Source organism: Podarcis gaigeae (genome assembly GCF_964106915.1).
Source record: "Podarcis gaigeae genome assembly, chromosome: 13".
NCBI classification, from domain to species: Eukaryota; Metazoa; Chordata; class Lepidosauria; order Squamata; family Lacertidae; genus Podarcis; species Podarcis gaigeae.
Window position 1 is genome coordinate 18,602,793 of NC_139689.1, and position 21,033 is coordinate 18,623,825.

At 46.5% G+C, this 21,033-nt stretch overlaps 1 protein-coding gene across 5 annotated transcripts in view; it reads right to left on the bottom strand.

Moving 5' to 3' along the window:
* The window catches only part of LOC310829366 (netrin-1-like), a 40,998-nt gene that overhangs the window by 6,235 nt on the left and 13,730 nt on the right, over nucleotides 1-21,033 (bottom strand). For 4 of the 5 annotated variants that reach the window (XM_083707718.1, XM_083707721.1, XM_083707719.1 and 1 more), the window contains 3 exons: nucleotides 3,932-4,917; nucleotides 2,351-2,539; nucleotides 463-612 (listed from right to left, as the gene is read on the bottom strand). In XM_083707718.1, the coding sequence (XP_083563844.1) occupies nucleotides 463-612; nucleotides 2,351-2,539; nucleotides 3,932-4,862 (1,270 nt within the window). In that variant the 5' untranslated portion in view covers nucleotides 4,863-4,917. Of the gene's footprint in view, nucleotides 1-462; nucleotides 613-2,350; nucleotides 2,540-3,931; nucleotides 5,547-21,033 lie in introns of those variants that run through there. The other variant, XM_083707720.1, reaches the window with a different exon arrangement.

Below are 21,033 nucleotides of genomic sequence, written 5' to 3' on the forward strand. Positions count from 1 at the left end.
GGAAAATGCATCAACAGTGATGTTTCTCAGGAAGCTACAGGGCACATATGGATTGCGGCTAACGTTATGTGTACTCGGCTTCAGTCACTAGCTGTGGGTGTGCACTGGAGCTGGAGTAAACTGTAATATTCTACGTACACAGCCTCAGTCAGCATTCTGTGGCTACTGAGCGTGCTCAGTCCCCATTGGGGTGTTTTGTGGGGGTGTGTGTCTCTGTTAGCCCCCCCCCCGCCCCCCGCTTCATATCGCACTTCTGCCAAAGGCTGCTGAAACCACTCTGTTTAGCACAGGTGATACCATTTTGGGTACACAAGCATCAGTACTCAGTTCTGAACATCAGAAATGGAGGTTTCTGACCTCCAGAAATCAAGCAGCGGTTCAGACGGGTGTCATAGCCTTTTTGGCTGAACCGTCACGAACAGCTGGTTCTGAGAAGGGTTCAGGAAAAGTGGCCACACTTACGCATGCAGGGGGCATGGGCGCTTCGGCTTTGCTGGAAACCTGGAGCACAGCGGTTGCAGGTCAGGCCGGTGACTCCATTCTTGCACTGGCACTGCCCTGTGGTCTGGTTGCAAATGGTGCTGACGGCGCCAATGGGATGACACTGGCAGGCTGGAGAGGAAACAAAATGGGGAGACGGTGTTAGTGGCTTAGAATGCTGCGAGCTTCTCTGAAACTGGTCTGCCCCTCCCTCTCCCAGCATGGTCTTCTGAGAAGGTGCCATTGTTAGTTACTCCAGTGCTGTGTAGACTTTCTTACTGCTGTGCCCCAGGCGGAGGGCCTGTTAAGACTCTCTCCTCTCCCCCCCCCCCCCGCCACACACAATTTAGGTAAAGGTTATAAGTCTCAAGTTGTAGACTCCAAAATCGAAAGGATTCAGACACGCCTATGCTACCACTGTAAATATCACACCATTCTCCACCCAAGAATGAGAAAGCTGCAAGGTTCTCTGAGAATTCTGAGGACTCTCGTAAAACTACATTTCCCAAGATGCCCCAGAAGCTTGCTGAAGGAATTTTCCCTCAGTGGAAGGGGGCATATCTGAAGAAGTGTGCATGCACACGAAAGCTCATACCAAGAACTGACTTAGTTGGTCTTTAAGGTGCTACTGGAATGATTTTTTTTTTGTTTGTTTTGGAAGGGGGAAGGTTGCTAACTTGACTTGTGATCTTCAGGTTTTGAAGATACAACATTGACAGAGGTAGCACACTGGGTTTTTAAAAAAATTAATTTTCTTTATATCCTACCTTTTCTCCAAAGAGAACAAGGTGGTGTACGTGGTTCTCCCCTTCATATAATTCCCCACAACGGCCCTGTGAGGAAGGTTAGGTGCTGACAGCCTCCAAGATAGTTCCTCCCACGTGCTGAGATCCTGAGAGAAAACCCCCTACAACGTGGATTGTTCGATTCTGACATGCCTTCAGAATGTGGCAAACAGTGGAAACAGCCCAGCTCGTATCATGTGAGATGTCAAAAACAAGGAGCACATGGAAGAAGGGATGCATGGCCCCAGGGACTACTCACTGAACTGCCCCCCCCCAAAAAAAACGCACTAACAAGCTTCCATGCCAGTGGTGACTGCAGAAATACAGTGGGTTGCTTTTACTTAATGGATTTCCGATGGTGAAATCCAGATTAAATATGAAGAATGTGGGTTGGTGTTTTGATGATGTCAACATTAAAAAAAAAGTATGTGCACGCACAGCATTTATTCCACCATAAACACCCATCTAGGGTACCCATGACTGTTAGATCCAGTTGCGGACGACTCTGGGGTTGCAGTGCTCATCTCACTTTACTGGCCGAGGGAGCCGGCGTTTGTCCACAGAAAGCTTCTGGGTCATGTGGCCAGCATGACTAAGCTGCTTCTAGCAAACCAGAGCAGTACACAGAAGTGCTGTTTACCTTCCTTCAGGAGCGGTACCTATTTATCTACTTGCACTTTGACATGCTTTCGAACTGCTAGGTGGGCAGGAGTTGGGACCAAGCAATGGGAGCTCACCCTGTCACGGGGATTCGAACCGCTGACCTTCTGATCAGCAAGCCCTAGGCTCTGTAGTGCCACCTGTGTCCCAGAAACACCCATCTAGTAGCAGCCTCTCATTGCATCTCCCTAAGTGTGGCCATTTTAGGGGAGCAGGAGATCAAAATTCCCTGAAACCTTACACAATTTTTTCCAGAATTCCGGGCAGCATGAGAGGGACAAATAAATCCAAGCTGTACCCCCACTTTTATCTTCCCTTGTGGCTTTTTGGACATTGACAGGGCTAAACCCACCCAGGTACATCCCCTTCATTTGTCTGCTGTTTTCGGGTTGCACTGGTGTGTTGCCCCTACAAACCCCACTCACCTTTACAGGCCTTGCTGCTCACCATGGGCCTGCTGAGGTCACGCTTGAAGCCTGGCAGGCAGTACTGGCAGTGGCGCCCTGCTGTGTGGTGGCGGCAGTTCAAGCAGATTCCACCACTTCGGCGCCCCGAGAGTTCGAAGAGCTCCATGCTGAACCGGCAACGGTGGGAGTGGAGGTGGCAGTCGCAAGCTGAGGACGCAGGAAGGGGGTCTGTCAGCTCTGCCAGCTGCCCCTCCCAACCCTGTGGAAATCTCTTCCCCACCCAAGAACCCCCATCACCCCCTGCACCCCTGGAGCCCCTCACCTCTGTAGATGCATGCCCCGGTCCCCAATTTCTCCTTGAACAAAGGCCGGCCCTGCCAGTAGTCAGGGTACACCTTTGTCCGAGAGCCTGGATTTGTTTGTTTGCACCAGTGAAAATAGTCCAATACTCTAAACCATGAGTGGAGAAACTTGTTCTTCCTGAGGGCCACATTCTCTTCTAGGCAACCACCCAGGGGCAACAAATCAGTGGTGGGCGGGGCCAGAAGCAAAAGTGGGTGGAGCAACGAATGTTAAGTTTTCTCTTGTATAGTGGCTTGTTTCTTCACACGCTCGCATACCTCTGCCTTCCTCTCATCAAGGCAAGCAAGAAGCAAGGACACATTCTAGCCAGGCAAAAACACCCAAGGAGGGGTGGAAAGCAGGCCAAGTGGGATGTGTGCTTGGAGAGTGGGTGTGGCCTGGAGAAAGCCCCAAGGGCCAGGTAGAGAGGCCTGGAGGGCCACATTTGGCTCCCCTGGCCTGAGATTCCCAACCTCTGCCCAGTTGGTAGAGCATGAGACTCGGGGTCATGGCTTGCAGCCCCACATTGGGCAAAAGGATCCTTTAATTGCTGGGGATTGGACTAGAAATCAGTGGTTCCCAATTTTTTTTTGGCCATGCCCCACCTAAGCATCTCTAAAATCCTGATCCCCCGCCCCCCCCCCCCCGTGGCATATAATTCTTATTGTTCAAAACGTGAACTCCTATTCACATGGAGGAAGCCTAAAAGGCCATTAACTGTTAATAACTCATTCTTGAACTGCCCCCCTTAAAAATTAAATTGTCCCTCTGTGGGATGATCCTTGTGGTCTCTTCCAACTCTACAGTTCTGTGATACGTGGAATTGTGCTGCAAAAGCCCTCAAGGCTGTTAAACATGGTTGTAAGAATGTGAGCAGTTCTATGATCTAATACACAAAGCTAAATCTTGGAAGAGGGGGCCCAAGGAAACTTGGGCCACAATCACACCGTAAATTTAAAATGCTGTGAAGCCACAGCCATGGCTACCCCTATGGAATGATGGGAGCTGTAGCTGCTTAAAGGCTGTTCAGAGACCCCTATTGGCCTCACAGGACTACAATTCCCAGAGTTCCCTGTGAAGAGGGATTGATTGTTAAGCCACAGCTCTGGAGAGGAAACCCACTCAGACACGGACCAGGAAAACCCAGACTTGTGCCTAGAAAGGAAATGTGGATGAGCTCTAAATGAGCAGCCCAGCCCGGCTGTGGACACACAGTAACTCTCGGCCTTGCACGCTCAGCCTCTCCCTCTGCCTCACCCACACACTCATGCGCGTCTTTGGGGGTTGCCCGCTGCCAAGGCCTGTCCCAGTAGAACGCTTTGCAGGTGTCGCACTCCAGCCCGGCTGTGTTGTGGCGGCACTCGCACTGGGGCGCCCCTCCGTCCCGGCCGGCTGCGCACCGCGAGGCGTGTCCGTTGCATTTGCACCGGGCCCCAACCTGCAGCTCGGCCACTCCGTAAGACGCCTCCTTCCTCCGCAACCCCAGCGTCCGTGTCGGGTGCATGCGGTCGAACGACACGCGGAGGTCAGTGGCTGTGACCCAGTCCTGGAGCACGGGGCTGTACTCAAACATCCTGGCAGAGGGACGGCCTGCCAGGGGCATAAAGGCCACCAGCCCCCCAGTCAGAGGCTTGGGGGCCGTTTGGGCTTCGACACAAGCCGCCTCGTGCTCCATGGCCTTCAGGATGGCAGTGGTTGGCGGCAAATGGTAACGCCGCCGGCAGTGGGTGGAGAAGAACTGGAAGGGCACCCAGGTGCGCCCGTAGTCCATCGACTTGTAAATTGCAAGGGACTCTGGCCGTGGGGAGCAGAACCGTAGAGCCACGTAGAGAACTTCCACCCGGCGCCCTAGAGCCAAAGTGAGTGTGGCGTTAGCCCCCGGCTGGGACCACCAGCAAGTGGCGCTGCCCTCAGCGTCGGTGAGGAACTCTGGCAAGTGGGCGTTTTCTTTGCAGCGCTGGCAGAATTTCGAGGCTGGGTCGGCGGAGTCCCGGAAGGCGCACAGTCGTCCAAGAGGGTTCCCGCACGTGCTGGATGCTTCCACCAGGCGCCCTGAGGCCACTTCGGAGAGTTCAGGGAGGCAGTAGTGCGGGTGATGGTTGGCATCGTAGCAGGGATCGTGAGGGTCCGACGCCAGGCCCAGGAGGAATGGGAGGAAAACTGCAAAGCCCCATGGGAAGTGAAGCATCTCTAGGGGGGCAGGAAGGGAATGAGCCAAGAGTTGAAAGCTAACTATACATCACCTGGAAAAGAAGGAGGGAGATAATGGTTGTAGTTGGACTGCTGTTGTCAATCACAGAAGAAGAAAAGGTCACAGTTGTTATGTATAATTGCTTAATTCACACAGAAATGGAGAATACCTGAATGTGTATTGCTGAAGGGATTTCCCAGGAGTTATATTAAGCTTTCTGAGCTCCTAGATGGGTTGATAATTAACTATTATTGTTCTTTGCTAGTTCTGGTGAGGTGTTTAACTTTAGATCACATGGGAGGCTATTGAACTACAAATTCGCCATCTTGGAAGGGTGGTGGCTGTAGTCTTTGTTCTCAGGCTCTGTGGGAGTAAGGATATGAAAATGAGCCTCTCCAGAATGTGAATGCCACTCCAGGCTTAAAGGAGAGAGAAATTTGTTTCTAGGTCTGTTTGGAATTATCTTTTGTTTCTTATAAGATGCTGAGCCTGTGCTGGACATGCACAAGATATTGTATTGAATTATTTGGATGTATCTTTAATGTTTTTGTTCTGTTTTGAAGAAAGTTCTGCACTTAAAGCTTGAATCAAACTTACGGATGTAGACAATGTATTATAGCAAAAGGAATCAGTTTTCATGCATCCAGTTGCTTCACGCTACGCAATATTAATATCTGCAGTAACATCCGCTTCTCCCTATTCACTCCTGTCTTGTTTACCCTCACTATTTCTCCAACAACGTAGAGCTTTCCTAGACTGGCGCTTTTTTGAGGGTATATACTGCAACATGTCCCTGATGCGGTGGATTCATACTGGACCATCCACACATCTTTCTGCTTTATTAGTTGTGCAGGGATGCTCCCCCAAAGTTATCATGCCATTGCCAACTGGGGGAGGGTACTCTACAGTATGGGCGTAGCCAGGATTTTTGTGGGGGGGGGCAGGCCTTTTGTTGGAGGGGGCAGAACCTCAGTTTGCTATGTATTTTATTGGTTTTTATTGATTGGGGGGGTAGCTGCCCCCCCTGGCTAAGCCCATGCACAATAGCACAACAAAAGCCAGAGGCAGGAATGACTGGAACATTTCTGTTATAATTAGCTGCAGGATTTCAGCAGAAAGCTATGGGACATGCATGGATTGGAAACAGAGCAGTATGTCTGCCCCAAAACGTATGCAGGTGCAAACAGTTTTGAAAGTGGGATTGTGTATGACCACCCAATACCACCATGAGCGCAAATTCACCATGAAAAGGACTACTATATGTAAAACACAATAAATGGGAGGCTCTTATTCTGCTGCATGAAATCTAAAGGTTTTCCCCTCAACATCTCACTCCTCTTGCAAAATGCCACATTTCCCTAGTGTTCAAAGTACAATATTTTGCCACTGGGAAAATGTGACCCACGGAGCTACGGTTCCCAGAATTCCCTGTGAAGAGGACTGTTAAACTACTCTATCAATTGTAGCTCTGTGAGGGGGATCTGTGGTCTCCTGAGAACTCTTCAGCACCCTTAACAAACTTCCCACAATTCTTTGGAGGAAGCCAGGACTGCTTAAAGCGGTATGATACTGCTAAATAAACAGGGTATTTGTAGAAGCCCCAAAATAGGATGCCCCTGCGGGTGGCCACTCCTTGGTAATCACTAGTAGGGAGGTGAATTTGTCTGTGCACACACACACACCCTGCAAGTTGTCGCTGCACCTGTTCTTTGCTCTGTGATCATTCATGGAACAATAATTCACACACACACATATCTCAACGACCCGCTTCAATCTAGAAACTAGGCCCAAAGAGCCAAATAGATGAGAATTTAATGAGCATGAGAAACTAGCTTTAAACCCCCTTTTCACAGTAGAGGCACGAATGGGAATTAACCCAGTCCCAAGGGCTGGGGGTGGGGAAGAGAAATAAAGGGAGGAGGTAATAAGCAATGAGGGGTTGCATCTGGTTATTAGTGTGGGTGTGGGTGTAGAGAGAGAGGAGGGTATAACTTGGGTCCAAAAATAAATGACTGCTCAAGGAGTGCTAATTTGTGGGATTATGATAAGCCAAAATTCTCAATTTTCCCTGCGTGCCAGCACAGCTGGGGGTTGAGTAAACATGTTAGTTCCCCAAGGAGGCCACAACTATTGCACTTCAGGGCAGAAAAAAAGTATGGAGGGTGAGAGGAAATGGAGAAAAGTTTGTCCCCTCTCTATGGGGCAGCGGCCGGCTTCTCTTAGCAACGACCAAACCACCTAGGGATTGAGGAGTCCTCGTCTGTGGGTTAGGATAGGTCAGATTTTCAATTTTCTCTCTGTTCCTTATTGATCCTTAAAAAGGTCCAGTCGTGGCCGACTCTGGGGTTGCGGCGCTCATCTCGCTTTTTTGGCCAAGGGAGCTGGCGTACAGCTTCCGGGTCATGTAGCCAGCATGACTAAACCGCTTCTGGAGAACCAGAGCAGCGCACGGAAATGCCATTTACCTCCTGCCGGAACGGTACCTATTTATCTACTTGCACTTTGACATGCTTTTGAACTGCTAGGTTGGCAGGAGCAGGGACCGAGCAACGGAAGCTCACCCCGTCGCGAGGATTCGAACCGCTGACCTTCTGATTAGCAAGTCCTAGGCTCTGTGGTTTAACCCACAGCACCACCATTGTCCCTCAGGGTTATAACCAGAAGGAAATGCTGCCTGGCCTATTCTTATGGCAACCTAAAAGCAACACGACAGGCTAATAATTTGATTACAACACTTTATATAGCTACTAAATTGTATCTTCATTCAGAGTCAAGTGGCATACAATATATACAGTGGTACCTCAGGTTAAGTACTTAATTCGTTCCGGAGGTCCGTACTTAACCTGAAACTGTTCTTAACCTGAAGCACCACTTTAGCTAATGGGGCCTACTGCTGCTGCCGCGCCGCCGGAGCACGATTTCTGTTCTCATCCTGAAGCAAAGTTCTTAACCTGAAGCACTATTTCTGGGTTAGCGGAGTCTGTAACCTGAAGTGTATGTAACCTGAAGCGTATGCAACCCTAGGTACCACTGTACAAGAAAACACCAACTAACATGACTTCAGATAATTTTCCAAAGGAGGGGATTTTTTCGATGATGTATCAAACAGAGAATGATTCAAGCTTGAGGCAACATGCCTTCCAAAAGAAGTATAAAGTCCAAACCACAGCACGGATGCGCCTGGTTATATTCACAACTTATTCATATATTTAGCAGTGAACATGCTGAAAGAATTTGGAGCTCCAGAGGCAGTAGCAGGGTAGCGATGCTCAGATAGGCGTAACCCCAGATTTTTCTGTTCGCAACACAGGGGATCTTGGCTGGCTTATTCTTATGCCTAACACCAGCTTCATCTCAAGAAATCAACATGGAGAAACATTATGCCCTGTAATGCCTGTGAATCCATCAGGTGTTAAAAGGCAGAGCTATGGCCACTGGTTGAAAAGTTGGCAATCCTATTGTTGATTAATGTGAACCAGATTGTGCCTGGCTGTCATTGTTCATTATTTGTCATTGTGTGTGTGTGTGTGTGTGTGTGTGCTGTTGTTGTTTTTTTTAAATAAAGGCAAGCAACACACAAAACACATTCCTTTGACAAGTTTTGACATGTACCATCCACATATCACTACCAATACTTAAATCTCCAGCTGTGACATAACTTGTACCCAAAGACCCAGTGAAGATATATCTTAGGGGTTCCAGATACACCCACACCTAACTCACAGATGATATCATTGTAATTCTATCTAGTGCTTCCTAACTTGCTCAGTACGGCCCTCCAGATGTTGTCGGACTACATATTCCACCATTCCTGACCATTAACCATGCTGGCTGGGCCCGATGATGGGTGCTGGAGTCCAAACAACATCTTGGAGGGCCACAGGTTCCCCATTCCTGGGAATCCAGGCCAAGGGAAGACTAATAATGCTTTCCAGGCAGAGCACATCTGCTCCTACGAGATTTCTTCTTTACATGTGTCCATACCACATTTTGCAGCCATTCGTACATGCAAAAAGAAGTAAAGCTGCCAACTTTTTAATTTAGAGATGCTGACCATATAACCATGCCAGCTGGAAACAACCTGCGGGACAGGTCAGAGGAAGAATCAGGGCAACAGCTGGCTGATCAGAGGGCAGGGCTTGTAGGAAGCTGGCAGGGCTACCATTGAATGCATAGCCAAAAAAAGAGAAAATGTACCCACCCCAAGAGTTGACAGGTTTGCACAAAGTTTGCATGTGTACAGATGCAAAGTTAGAAATAACAGGTATCATTTAAATAAAAATAAAATACAGCATAGAGATTGTGACCTAGTGACCTCCGTGCCTTCTCAGTTTGCTGCCCTGGTGCTGCTAACTGTTAATGGGAAACTTCAATACCCCTCCTGCTCGACTTTCTGGGGGTTCTTCAACCTTTCAAACAGGAGACCAAAGAGTAGGAAACATCCCCCCCCCCCAGAACAAAGGCAGAAGCTGATTGGTTAGGGTGTGGAGCCAGCAGGAGCCAGGGCAAAACTTGGCAGGTCAGGATGATGGTCTGGAGGGCTGGAACAGAGCTAGGATGGAATACGGAAAGAGCAAGACTGTAAGGCAAAATCACAAATCCTAAACTGGAGCAATATCTAACAGGTCATTTGATGGGCAATACCTGGCAAAAGTCCAGAGTTAATGAACTTTTCAGATTCCCAAACTGGACCCCTGGAAGAACACGGTTATCCTCGTCTAACCAAACACCTTTAGGAGATACTAAATGCACTTTTAGTGTGTCATTTTTGTAAAAACACGCACAGTGTGGGGATTAGAGAAGACACTATAAGCCACAAAACTGTGAAATCTGTGATTGACTGCTTTGGGGTGTGTTTTTATTTTATTTTATGACAGTCCTGAATAAGGTTTGAGATTCAAGTGAGACAGTCAATTATGGGATGGGCTGAGGCGCTGATGGAGGTCTGGCGACCCTAGAAGCCTGATCTCCTGTTTCTTCTCCCTTGATAGGGGATAATCCTTGGAAGAGAGGAAAGTGATGCCTCTGTCTTGTCTCTGATTTCTCCCCCCTCTCACACACTAATCACTAATTGCCTGGGGGGCTTTGATTGCGGAGCATTCCTCAGCCACCAGGGAGGTCTCTCCTGTCTCCTGCAGTGTGTGTGGCTCCTTCTCACTGACGGGCAGGCAGTTCCTTGTCCCCAGGCACGGTTGGACCCCCATCCCCATAATCTTCCCCTCTTCTGCAAGGATTGCTTTTGTAATTTCTCCCATGGAGGTCTAGGGGGCTGACATGTGTTGGAACTGGCCATCCACGTGGATTTAAAAAACCCCCCCAAAACCCCCAAGAGAGTAATGAGTAGAAGTCTGCTCTGAAATAACTTTCCTGAAATTGGATGACCAGGCTCTAGCCAGAAATGGGCTTACAAGGGGACCCTAAAGTACACCATTGTGTGTGTTTGTCTGTGTGTGTGTGTGTGTGAGAGAGAGAGAGATAGACAGACAGAGAGATATTCAGAACAGCCAGAACATAAATAACACCTAATCCGTCTGCAGTCATTTAATTGGATTAAATATGAATATAATCAAACCGTATTTAGTCACACTTAAAAGCAAGCACTCGGCAGTCATCCCGCCGAATTTTATTTATTTATTTATTTATTTGGCATATCTACAGCTCAACTTTCATCATGGCTGTGGCTCAGTGTGGTTGCATTTGTACTTTGTATGCAAATAGTCACAGGTTCAAGCCCAGCTAAAGCATCCATGCCAGAGTAACAATGTAACTTCCTTACAAAGAAATTAGGATGAATGCTTATTAAATAGCCAATACATCACAATTAGAGCAGCGGCAAGAAACACAAGATTACAAAAGCTGCCATACTCTCAGTCAGTAAATGCTCTTGATGCTACGCAAATGCCTGAGCAAATGGATAAGTCTTTACATGCTAAAAAAACTGACAGAAGCATCTCAATCAAAAATACTTTCGCAAGCGGAGAGTCACCACCAAGAAGCCCCAAAGTGTAAATGTAATATGTGGGGCCTGAGTTGAAAAGTAATCGCAGTTCCAATTGACATCGCTAGTTGGTGCTTGTGATAACAGAGCTGTATAAGATACACCAAAGAAAGTGGAAGTGTGCTGTTTAGCTTGTTTTTTTTAGTTGCTCTGTTAATAGTTTCTTTTTTATATAAATTTTAATTGTTTGCTGATGATTTGTTCATTATTCGATACAATTTGTGTTGTATTTGTGATGTTCTACTGTCATTGTTATTTATTGTTTGCAAGCTGCTTTGCGAGTCGTGTGAATGAAAAGCAGCACAGGAATATAGTAAATCGAATCAATCAGTTATTTGCTTCTCATCAGCCCCGAGTGCGGGTCTCCCTCTTTCCTGCACAGCTCATACAACAAGACCTTACAGTGCACATCTCCCAGCAAAGGGACACAGAGACGATCTTCCTCTACTAGTTTAATGGCCATGAAACACTGGCTGGCAGGAGCTGATTTACTTTGTATTGAACAACTTCTCATTTGTTCCTTTTCTGCCTTGCTCCTCTTCCATGAGGGAACTTAAGATGGCGTTTCCCAGACAGGCACTGACTAGCCCCAGAGACCCACTCAGCTTCGGCAGTTTTGTAGCATCATGCAGGCCTTGCCTTGAGCTCAAGGCTCTGGTTCTGCTCCCTATTTCATCCTCACAACTCTGTGAGGTATGTTAGGCAGAGGAGACACCAACTGGCACAAAGTCCGCCTTTGAACCTCATGACTGAATAGGGATTTTTACATTCTGGTGTCCTGGGTCCTAACCCAACACTCCAACCAGCAAACAACATGAAAAAGCAATCACTGCCCCCCAGGTGCTCGCAAGCTAAATGGAAGCAGAGGAGCAGAAAGAAAGAAAGAAAACCAGAGGCGAAATGTCTCTGAGCATGTGCGGAGTGCATTTCCATTGCCGGGCAGGAAACACAACCCACTTCCTACACGTTTTGGCTGGGGTGCGTGTGTCAGGGAGTGTGGTTTTCAAACTGTGTTGTGTGCTGCTGCTGCTGCTGCTGCTGCTACTACTACTGGAGTGAGTCCCCCTCTTTTTAAAGGAATGAATCACAGGTATTCCCCATTAGTCTCGACCAGTACAACTGCTGTTCTGTTCTTTTTTGCATGCTTCAGACGCTCCACATAAAAGCCGTCCCTCTCCCTTTCCACTGCAAAGGGCGAAACGTCCCAAATTCGATTTTACGCCCCTCTCTGAAACTCTAAACATCCCCACTGACAACCGTTCTGTCTTCACACCTGCCATGGAGGGGCAGGGAAGGAAAAAAAACCACTTAAAAGCTGAGTCTGGGGTGTGGGCGGATGCCATAATGTGGGCTCTATCATTATGGTTGGAAAACTGACACAGTAACTAAAGAGAGGGGAGGAACCATTTTTTTTTTTTTATTATTATTATTATTATTATTATTATTATTATTATTACTACTACTACTACTACTACTACTCCTTCTCCTGCACCCTGCTCCTTCCAGTAGCAAAGGCTATTTTGACAAATTGGAAAAAAGGGGTTTCGAAAACATCTGGAATGTCAATAAATCATTTGTCAAACACAAAAGAAAAGCTGTTGTTTTAGGGAGGGATGTGAGGATGCAGCATTGCCAACTAACCCCCCAAGTTTCTGAAAAACAAGGGAACTCAAATTTCTGTGGGGTGAGGGAACGGGAAGCATTAGGTACTATCTGATATCTGCTGAAGCCCAATTCACACAACTCAATTCACACAACCAAACAGGTGCAGCCTGTCTGGGCTCGATACAAATGCAACCAGCAACCAAAGGAGCATTTATGACATCTCCTGGAAACTACCCAGATAAAAGCTGATCTGTGCACATATATTTTTGAAAGCCTTCCATGTTTGGTTTTAACTCAAGAGGCCGGAGCACTGCTCCAGGGCAGTCATTCAAGCAACTGCTCCCAAGAATATAGCCCATGAAGCTGTTTTCAAAGGTAGTGTTCCAAACATGAAACTCTTTTGCAAAGGCTCAGTCTGGAGACACATGATGCAATAATAAGGATGAAAGGGACACTGAGCATGTACAGAGCGCTATTTGCACACTACTCTGCTGTAACCATCAAAGTTCATGCAAACCTGAAACAACAGGTGAAGGAGAGGGCACAACTTTTAGAAAGGCTCCAACTTTATAGTTCAACTTTCCTTCAAGGAGGCATATATATATATATATATATATATATATATATATATATATATATGCGCACACACTCCTCAATTTTATAATCACAGCAAGCCTGTGAGGTGGATTCATCTGCAACAGAGAGTGAGAGTGACTGACCTAAGGTTAACTTGTAATTTTCATGGCAGATCCTCGTTTGACATGAACCCCTATAATTTCTCTCTCTTAGAAAGTAACTCATTTAAAACATCTCCATCCCACCACCAGCAAGTAGATTTCCATTTCTGTTAGTAGTGTTGATTCAAGGGACTTTGGCATTTGAAGCTGCTTTATTTCATGCTCCCTTACACTATAGCTTTCTTTTTTCCTCCTTGGGAATGAATGAATTTCCTTTCAAGTTCTGGCTGTGAAAGAGATCTTAGTCCCTGCGTGGGGGAATTTTTCCCACAGGCTGGGAGAAACAGGCCCTTCCCAAAGGGTTTGGGGGAAGATGTAAGAGATGGCTCAAACTCTATCACCGTGCAAGATAAAAATTACTTTTGCTGCTGCTGCCCTCACCCCATATCTTCTTGTATGTGGGGAGAAAGGGAATTATCTATCTCCTTTCCCTAAGTCACACAACTTTAGCCATAATCCACATCTATCCAATAATTTCTTATGAAGTACTGCATTCTGAGGTGTTCCCCACACTAAACCAGGCAGAGGGCCTTCTCGGTAGTGGCACCTTCCCTGTGGAATGCCCACCCTTCAGATGTCAAGGAAATAAAGAATTACACGACTTTTAGAAGACATCTAAAGGCAACCCTGTATCAGGAGGTTTTTAATGCTTGATGTTTTTAGATATGCTGTAAGCCTCCCAGAGTAGCTGAGGAAACCCAGACAAATGGGCGTGGTATAAATGATAAAAATTATTATTAAAATAATAAACCAGCTCCAGTTCGAACTGAGAAAAAAAACACACAACCTTGCTATGTTTTAAGCCGGTGCAGTTATGTAAAAGCAGCAAAAAAAAATTAATCGGGGCGTTTTTGGGACCCATCCTGCTTTAGAGATTGACACATCAACAGCACAGCGCTTAAAGCAAACTTAGATAAAGCTAGGATGGGGGGTTATATTGAAATAAGAAATTCAATTCTCCTAGCCCTACGATGTGCAAGTTGGAGGGGCTGATCCGCCCCTCACATGTTTATTAGATTTTACACTTTGACACTTCTTTCGCATCCCAGAGGCCAGGTGGTTGGAGACATTGCCACCACAGGAGGGGGTACGGGAAGCATAAATCATGGCTAAAAGCGGCTCCCCCCCCCAACTATCCACATGACTGCCACCCCCTCCTCCACCCGTTCTTGTACACAGGCCTGGCTCTGTACTAATTCGTTACACATATGTTGCATCACCTTCTCCAAGCATGCAGGGTGTGATGGCTGACGGCTTCAGCTCACAAATAGATCCAGGGTAGCAGAGGTGCCATTTAGAAAAGTCTGTGGGAAGGGAAGCACCCTCAAAACTTTCCCGGCCTTTTAAACTGCGTGGGAAGGGCTGAGGGGGCCTACCCAGGGCCGGATTTAGGTTGAATGAGGCCCTAAGCTACTGAAGGTAATGGGGCTCTTTATATGTCCAACTGTCCTTTGTCAACGACAAATTGTCGCTGTTCTTTTGTGTTGAATATATGCTGTATGGTAATTTATGGACCTAATAGGTATCTAAAGCCATTTGCACATGTTGTCATGCAACCAGGCCATGCAGAATGTAGGCACCCTATATATAGAAATGAGTAAAGCAGTGATATTTTAGGGAGCAGGCTAGCAGGCGGGGCCCATTACTTACATCATAGGAGCCTACACAACACAAAACACTGTTGCTGTATGTGCTGTATTGTTTTGTTATCTTATATTTTTGGAAATATACATCAGTTTTTTCCCCTTCAATTTTTTTGGGGGCGTCCAAGTGAGTAGGGCCCAAAGCTATAGCTTGTTTAGCTTATATGTAAATCTGGATACCGCATACCTTGCCTGCAGAAGGTCTCTGGAAGTTAAATCCTCTCCATCTCTGGCTAGGGCCGGGAAAGACCCCCCACGTCTGATTTTGCCCTGGCTGCTATCATGGCGCCTTCCAAATGTTCCTTGACTACAGCTTCCAACACTCCTGACCATTGGCCGTTTTGGCTGGGGCTGATGGGAGTTGTAGTTCTACATCTCTGAAGATGCACCAGTGTGGGTGCAGTGTGGCAGATGAGCAGTGTGGGTGGTTCACCTGCACAGGGCAGCAAGCCGAGGTGGCGCAAAATTGAGAGGCTCCATAACTGAGAAGATCCATTTGGGGGAGCCAAATCTGGCCTCACCTAAGGCGCCATATTACTAAAGATTACCAAAGTCCACCCCTGCACACCGGCTGCCCCAAACCAAGCTAAATGCACCAGCAGTCTGACTCCATATGAGGCAGCTTTCAAGCCTGCTGATGCCTCCCTCTTTGGCGACATAAGCAATGGCAACTCATACTTTGAACACTTGAAACAGGGGAAGTGATTTTTCAAAAGTCACCACAATAATCACATCCATATATTTTAAAGCACTTGCCTGCCCTCAAAGAATCCTGGGAACTGTAGATTACCCTTCACAGAGCTATAATTCCCAGCACCCTTAACAAACCACAGCATTCAGGATTTTTCTTTGGGGGGGGAGACATGTATGGTGTGGAAGTTGTTTTAACATAATTATTTTCTCCCCAGGTTAATCTTCAGGGTACCCAAGTACTCTGATGAAATTTGCTATGAAACCTCCTGTCTCCCCACCCTGATACCTTGCCTCCCGCTAAACCCGAAGTGGGGAGAAAGAACCTTTAAAGCTGTTGCTATGATATAGAAATAACCTGGCATGCCTCCTTCAGAGAGAAGAATTTCAATGTATTTCCTGGGCAATCTCCTTGTAGATTTCTATTCAGCGCTGCTGAAAACCTCACAGTGGGCTTTGGCGTGGTTTTTTGGTGCAACTCTATTAAAGCCAATCTATTCATCACCACCACCTTTACAATAGCACTCTATGTTGCATATTTGTAATGCAAAGAAACACAGCTTCTGCAGGTTCCCTGCGAAGCACTTTTCAGATTTTGTGCTCAGATTCCTATTATCATTCTAAAGAACTTTCTTTAACCTCTGTTGGGTCAATCAGCCTGAAAGCATCTATGTGAGCTAGGAGATTGCTATTTCCACAGGGCAACTGGGGTTGCTTCCATGGGCTGCTGAGGTCCTCTAGCGCTGCTAAGGCCCTGCATTTCTGCAATTATCTGGAAGCGGGAGCTGAACAGAAGTTCTACACATAATATATCCATAATATATATTATCCAGAAATGGCCTTCCCCATGACCAAGATCCTCCGATAATGTTCCCATTCAGCAAAGGTCCTTGGAATTGTTAATTAAAAGTTTCCTTCTTGTAGGTCCAGACTATTTTATTGTTTCCTGATGATGCAATGGCTCCTTCCAGGCTACCAATATTTTCATGTAGGCTTCGTTCACATACCAGCTAATTCAAGTTAGGCAGTTAAAAATGATTGGGAGTTGTCGTGCAAACAATTCTGCTTCCCCCCCAAACCGGGTTTTTGGCAACAAATAAAGTGATGAGGAAATTTTACCGCAAACTGTTGGGTAACAATTACTTGATGCAATGAAATATAACTTTCCCACAAACAAATAAGAACAACTGCACAATAAATAACTGATGCCATCTATCCCACCCCCAGTATTTTGTGTAAACAATCAGGAAGGAATGCACAATAAACAGGTGGTCTGGAAACGGCTAATATGAGCGACCAGATTATATCTGCAAACAGGAACTGTCTAATTATAAAGGTGAAGGCGTTTTTAATAACCTCAATGTCAAGGGAGGGGGTGAGATGTTGATGTATTCATTTGTCATGCATGCCTTTGCAAAAACCAATCAAATATGTTTATTTTTTAAAAAAATAAATAAATTCAATGACCCTTGTTTTGTTCAGACAAGAAGGGCCTGGTTGTGCAATTGCCATGTTGAACAAACATAGGAGGACAACACAGAAAACTCCAGAATTCATTTGGGCTGATAATGACCTTGTCTGGATGCTCTGTGAAAAAGTAGTCAGCATGGAATTGCAGTTTTGGAGAACAAGGCAGCTGGAGACTGAGAGCCACTTGCTCAAAGCTGTCTAGTAAGTCTCTGGAGGTCAAGCCCAACACACTGTCCATCAAATGACACCAGCTCTCAGTAACCATTCACAGCCCCTTGCTTTCTTTGGATGTTTTTCCAGTGGGGAGATATGGAGAATCCCCAATTTTGGCCACCCTCCCTTGCTCTTTCTGAGGCTTCCATGCTACCAGTTCAGCCAGCCCCCTCCCAGAAGAGCAAAATAAAAGCGTTTGTGGTTTTTCCAGGATTAGGTGGATACATTATTTTGTCATGTGTCTTTACTTAAACAAACGGCAAGCAGCAGGGCTTCCTGTTGGCCAAAAGGCCATCCTCTTCCCCTCTCCTGCTTTCTCCCAAGGCTTCGGCTCTTGTGTGACATCCTTTTCCATGATGTCAGCATTTCTGGCGTGAACTCCCCTCGTTTGAGGATATATGGTTCTTGGCTCCCAACAGCGTATCTCCGTTTCATCTCCTTTTGCTGCTACGCCAAATTAAACCCAGGAGGGGCCAAGTGTTGCCGGAAACAAGCCCCCGCTCTCGACAGGGTCAAGTAATACCTCAATGGGGAGAATGGCAATTTTCCAGCCATTGGATATCCAGCCCCTAACCTGGAACTAACTGACCACAGGCTGGGCTGCCTCCCCCCATATCAAAAGCCTAATCTCTCTGCCCCCCCCCCCAGTTCCCCACCATGCTGGTATAAATACTGTCATTGCCTTCTAGTCAATTCAGGAGCTACCGTGCAGCGCTCTTCCCCCCACCCACCACATTTGGGAATCTAGGGTGCTTTCAAGACTTTTATTGTTTTCAGGCATGAATCAAACGATACGATACGATAATCTTTATTGTCATTGTCCCATACAGAACAACGAAATTGAAAAAAATCGACATCAGACATTCAAAAACCAACAAGCCTGCTATCCCAGCCTGGTTGACCCCCTAAAAACTCTGATACCCCATAATTAAATACAATATACTCCCATAGAGACTACCTTACACTGCGTTTAAAAGCAAAATCACATTTGGATAGAAACTGTTTCTCAGGCGGCTAGTCCTAGTCTTTATAACCCTGTACCTTCTTCCAGAAGGCAGACACACACAGGTCGTGGGGTTTAAGTTGCCTTGGTCTCTTGGGCAACAAACCTGCCCCCCCCCCCGAAACAGGCCAGTTGTGATAAGTGATGGAGAGATGCGGAAGAATAATTGCTTGGTGCAATGTCTGCTAACCTCTCTGCAAATAAATCATAAAGAATGCTTAATAAAACAGTCAATGTCAACTTACTTCCCTGAAAACTTTATGCAAAACAAATCAGGCTGCACACTCAGGTCTCCTAAAGCAACCCCACTCTGGCCTTGGTCACAACCACCCTTCATAGGCCCACTCATTCCGTGGAACTGGCTCTGTTTACAAGTGCAACATAATATTCATTCAGCATTTGTAAGAAGTTGGTCTTTCAGTGTGGAGGCACCCACCCTTAGGATCTCCCTGCTTGCTGATACCAGGCAGACACCTTCACTGAACTCTTTTCAGCACCAGCTAAAAACACTGTTGTTTAGGCAGGCCTGTATAATGTTTGTACAGTCGTACCATGGAAGTCAAACGAAATCTGTTCCGGAAGTCCATTCAACTTCCAAAGCATTCGGAAACCAAAGCGTGGCTTCTGATTGGCTGCAGAAGCCCCGTCGGACATTCGGCTTCCAAAAGAATGTTCAAAAACTGGAACACTCACTTCTGGGTTTTGATCGTCCAGGAGCTGACTTGTTCAGGAGCCAAGGCATTCAGGATCTAAGGTATGACTGTAGGTGTATATACACTATACAGTGCTACCTCTGGATATGAACGGGATCCGTTCTGGAGCCCCATTCACATCCTGAAGCGAATGCAACCTGCGTCTGCGCGTGCGCGGGTCGTGATTCGCCACTTCTGCGCATGCACGTGACATCATTTTGACCGTCTGTGCATGTGCAAGCGGCGAAGCCCGGAAGTGACACATTCCGTTACTTCCGGGTTGCCACAGAGTGCAACCTGAAAGCGCTCAACCTGAAGCAGCTTTTTACCGATAATGTGATTATTTTATACTTTTCATAAACCGCATTGAGGTTTTATGACAACCAAGCGGCATATAAATCTTTTGAAATCGTTAAAAGTAAAATAAATGTAAAGCACCTTTAAAGCATACGCCTTTCCTTCAAAGAATCCTGGGAACTGTAGTTTGTGGAGGGTACTTGAAAAAGCAGTTCTGTAAGCTACAGTTTACACGGGTGGCGCTGTGAGTTAAACCACAGAGCCTAGGACTTGCTGATCGGAAGGTCACCGGTTTGAATCCCCATGACGGGATGAGCTCCCATTGCTCGGTCCCTGCTCCTGCCAACCTAGCAGTTCAAAAGCACGTCAAAGTGCAAGTAGATAAATAGGTACCGCTCCGGCAGGAAGGTAAACGGCATTTCTGTGCGCTGCTCTGGTTCGTCAGAAGCAGCTTAGTCATGCTGGCCATATGACCCGGAAGCTGTACGCCGGCTCCCTCGGCCAATAAAGCGAGATGAGCGCCGCAACCCCAGAGTCGGCCACGACTGGACCTAATGGTCAGGGGTCCCTTTACCCTTTACCTTTAAGCTACAGCTCCCAGAATTCTTTGGGAGGGTGTTTTAAATGTATGGTGTGGATACATGCCAGAATCATAGTAGGAAGGTTCATTGGAGGCCATCAAGTTGAAACGCCCCCCCCCCCAACTGCTCAGAGCAGGATCTGCAATGCAGGATACAGTTGCAGCATTCCTGAATCCACCCCACCCTGAGTCATAATAGCTTGTTTCTTTAACAAAATAACCAGTTCCAGTCCTGAGATTTTTATTTTTTATTTTAAAAACCTAATAGGTTGATAAATTACTTGATTCTTGCAACCCTGGAGAGGTGGGTAATGTGATAAAATGGCACCAGTAGGAATGGGAGAGAAATTTGATTCAGTTTGCATTTATAGGTAAATCTACCTAATTCTCACATTCCAAACCAGATTGAGAACTGAAACACAGCCATTCTTTCAAAGCCACCCGTTTCTGAATGTAGCAATGGGGTTCTCCAGCCAAGTAACATGGAGAGAAATGCATATACTAGGGCAAAGTGTGTATAAAACTGCATATATTGGTGAAAATAGCTTACGCAAAATGCGTTATACTGTTGTACCTTGGAAGTTGAACGGAATCCATTCTGGAAGTACGTTTGACTTCCAAAACGTTCGGCAACCAAAGTGCGGCTTCTGATTGGCTGTGGGAAGCTCCTGCAGCCAATCGGAAGCCGTGGAAGCCCCATCCGACGTTTGGCTTCCAAAAATAGTTCGCAAACTGGAACAGTCACTTCCGGATTTACGGTATTTGGGAGCCAAAACGTACGAGAACTGAGCTGTTCGAAAACCAAAGTATGACTGTATTCGGGGAAGTTGCTTTGGAAAATGTGTACAATAGGCAAAACTGCCTACAAACATGTGTATGCCAGGAGAAATTCGCACCAGGGTGCTGATTAATTTTATTGAGGGCTTTGTAAAAAATAAATAAATCACAAACTGATGTGGAAATGTAGAGAACTGAATTAAAGATGGGGGAAATGAGGAATTGGGAAAACCCTAAACTGACAGATTCTGTGCCCCTATCTTAGTTATGCCCTGCTAGTAGGAGTAGCCAGATGTTTGATTCATTTACAGAATTTATTTGCCCAGTTCTAATTAGAACCACCACCGGCCTCAGACTGGAACAAGTAACTCCCTTAGACACTGATTAAATTATCAACTTAATCAGAGTCTCTTCCAACACGTCTGATTCTTTAAACAGTGTGGACCGCAGACAAGAGTCTGCA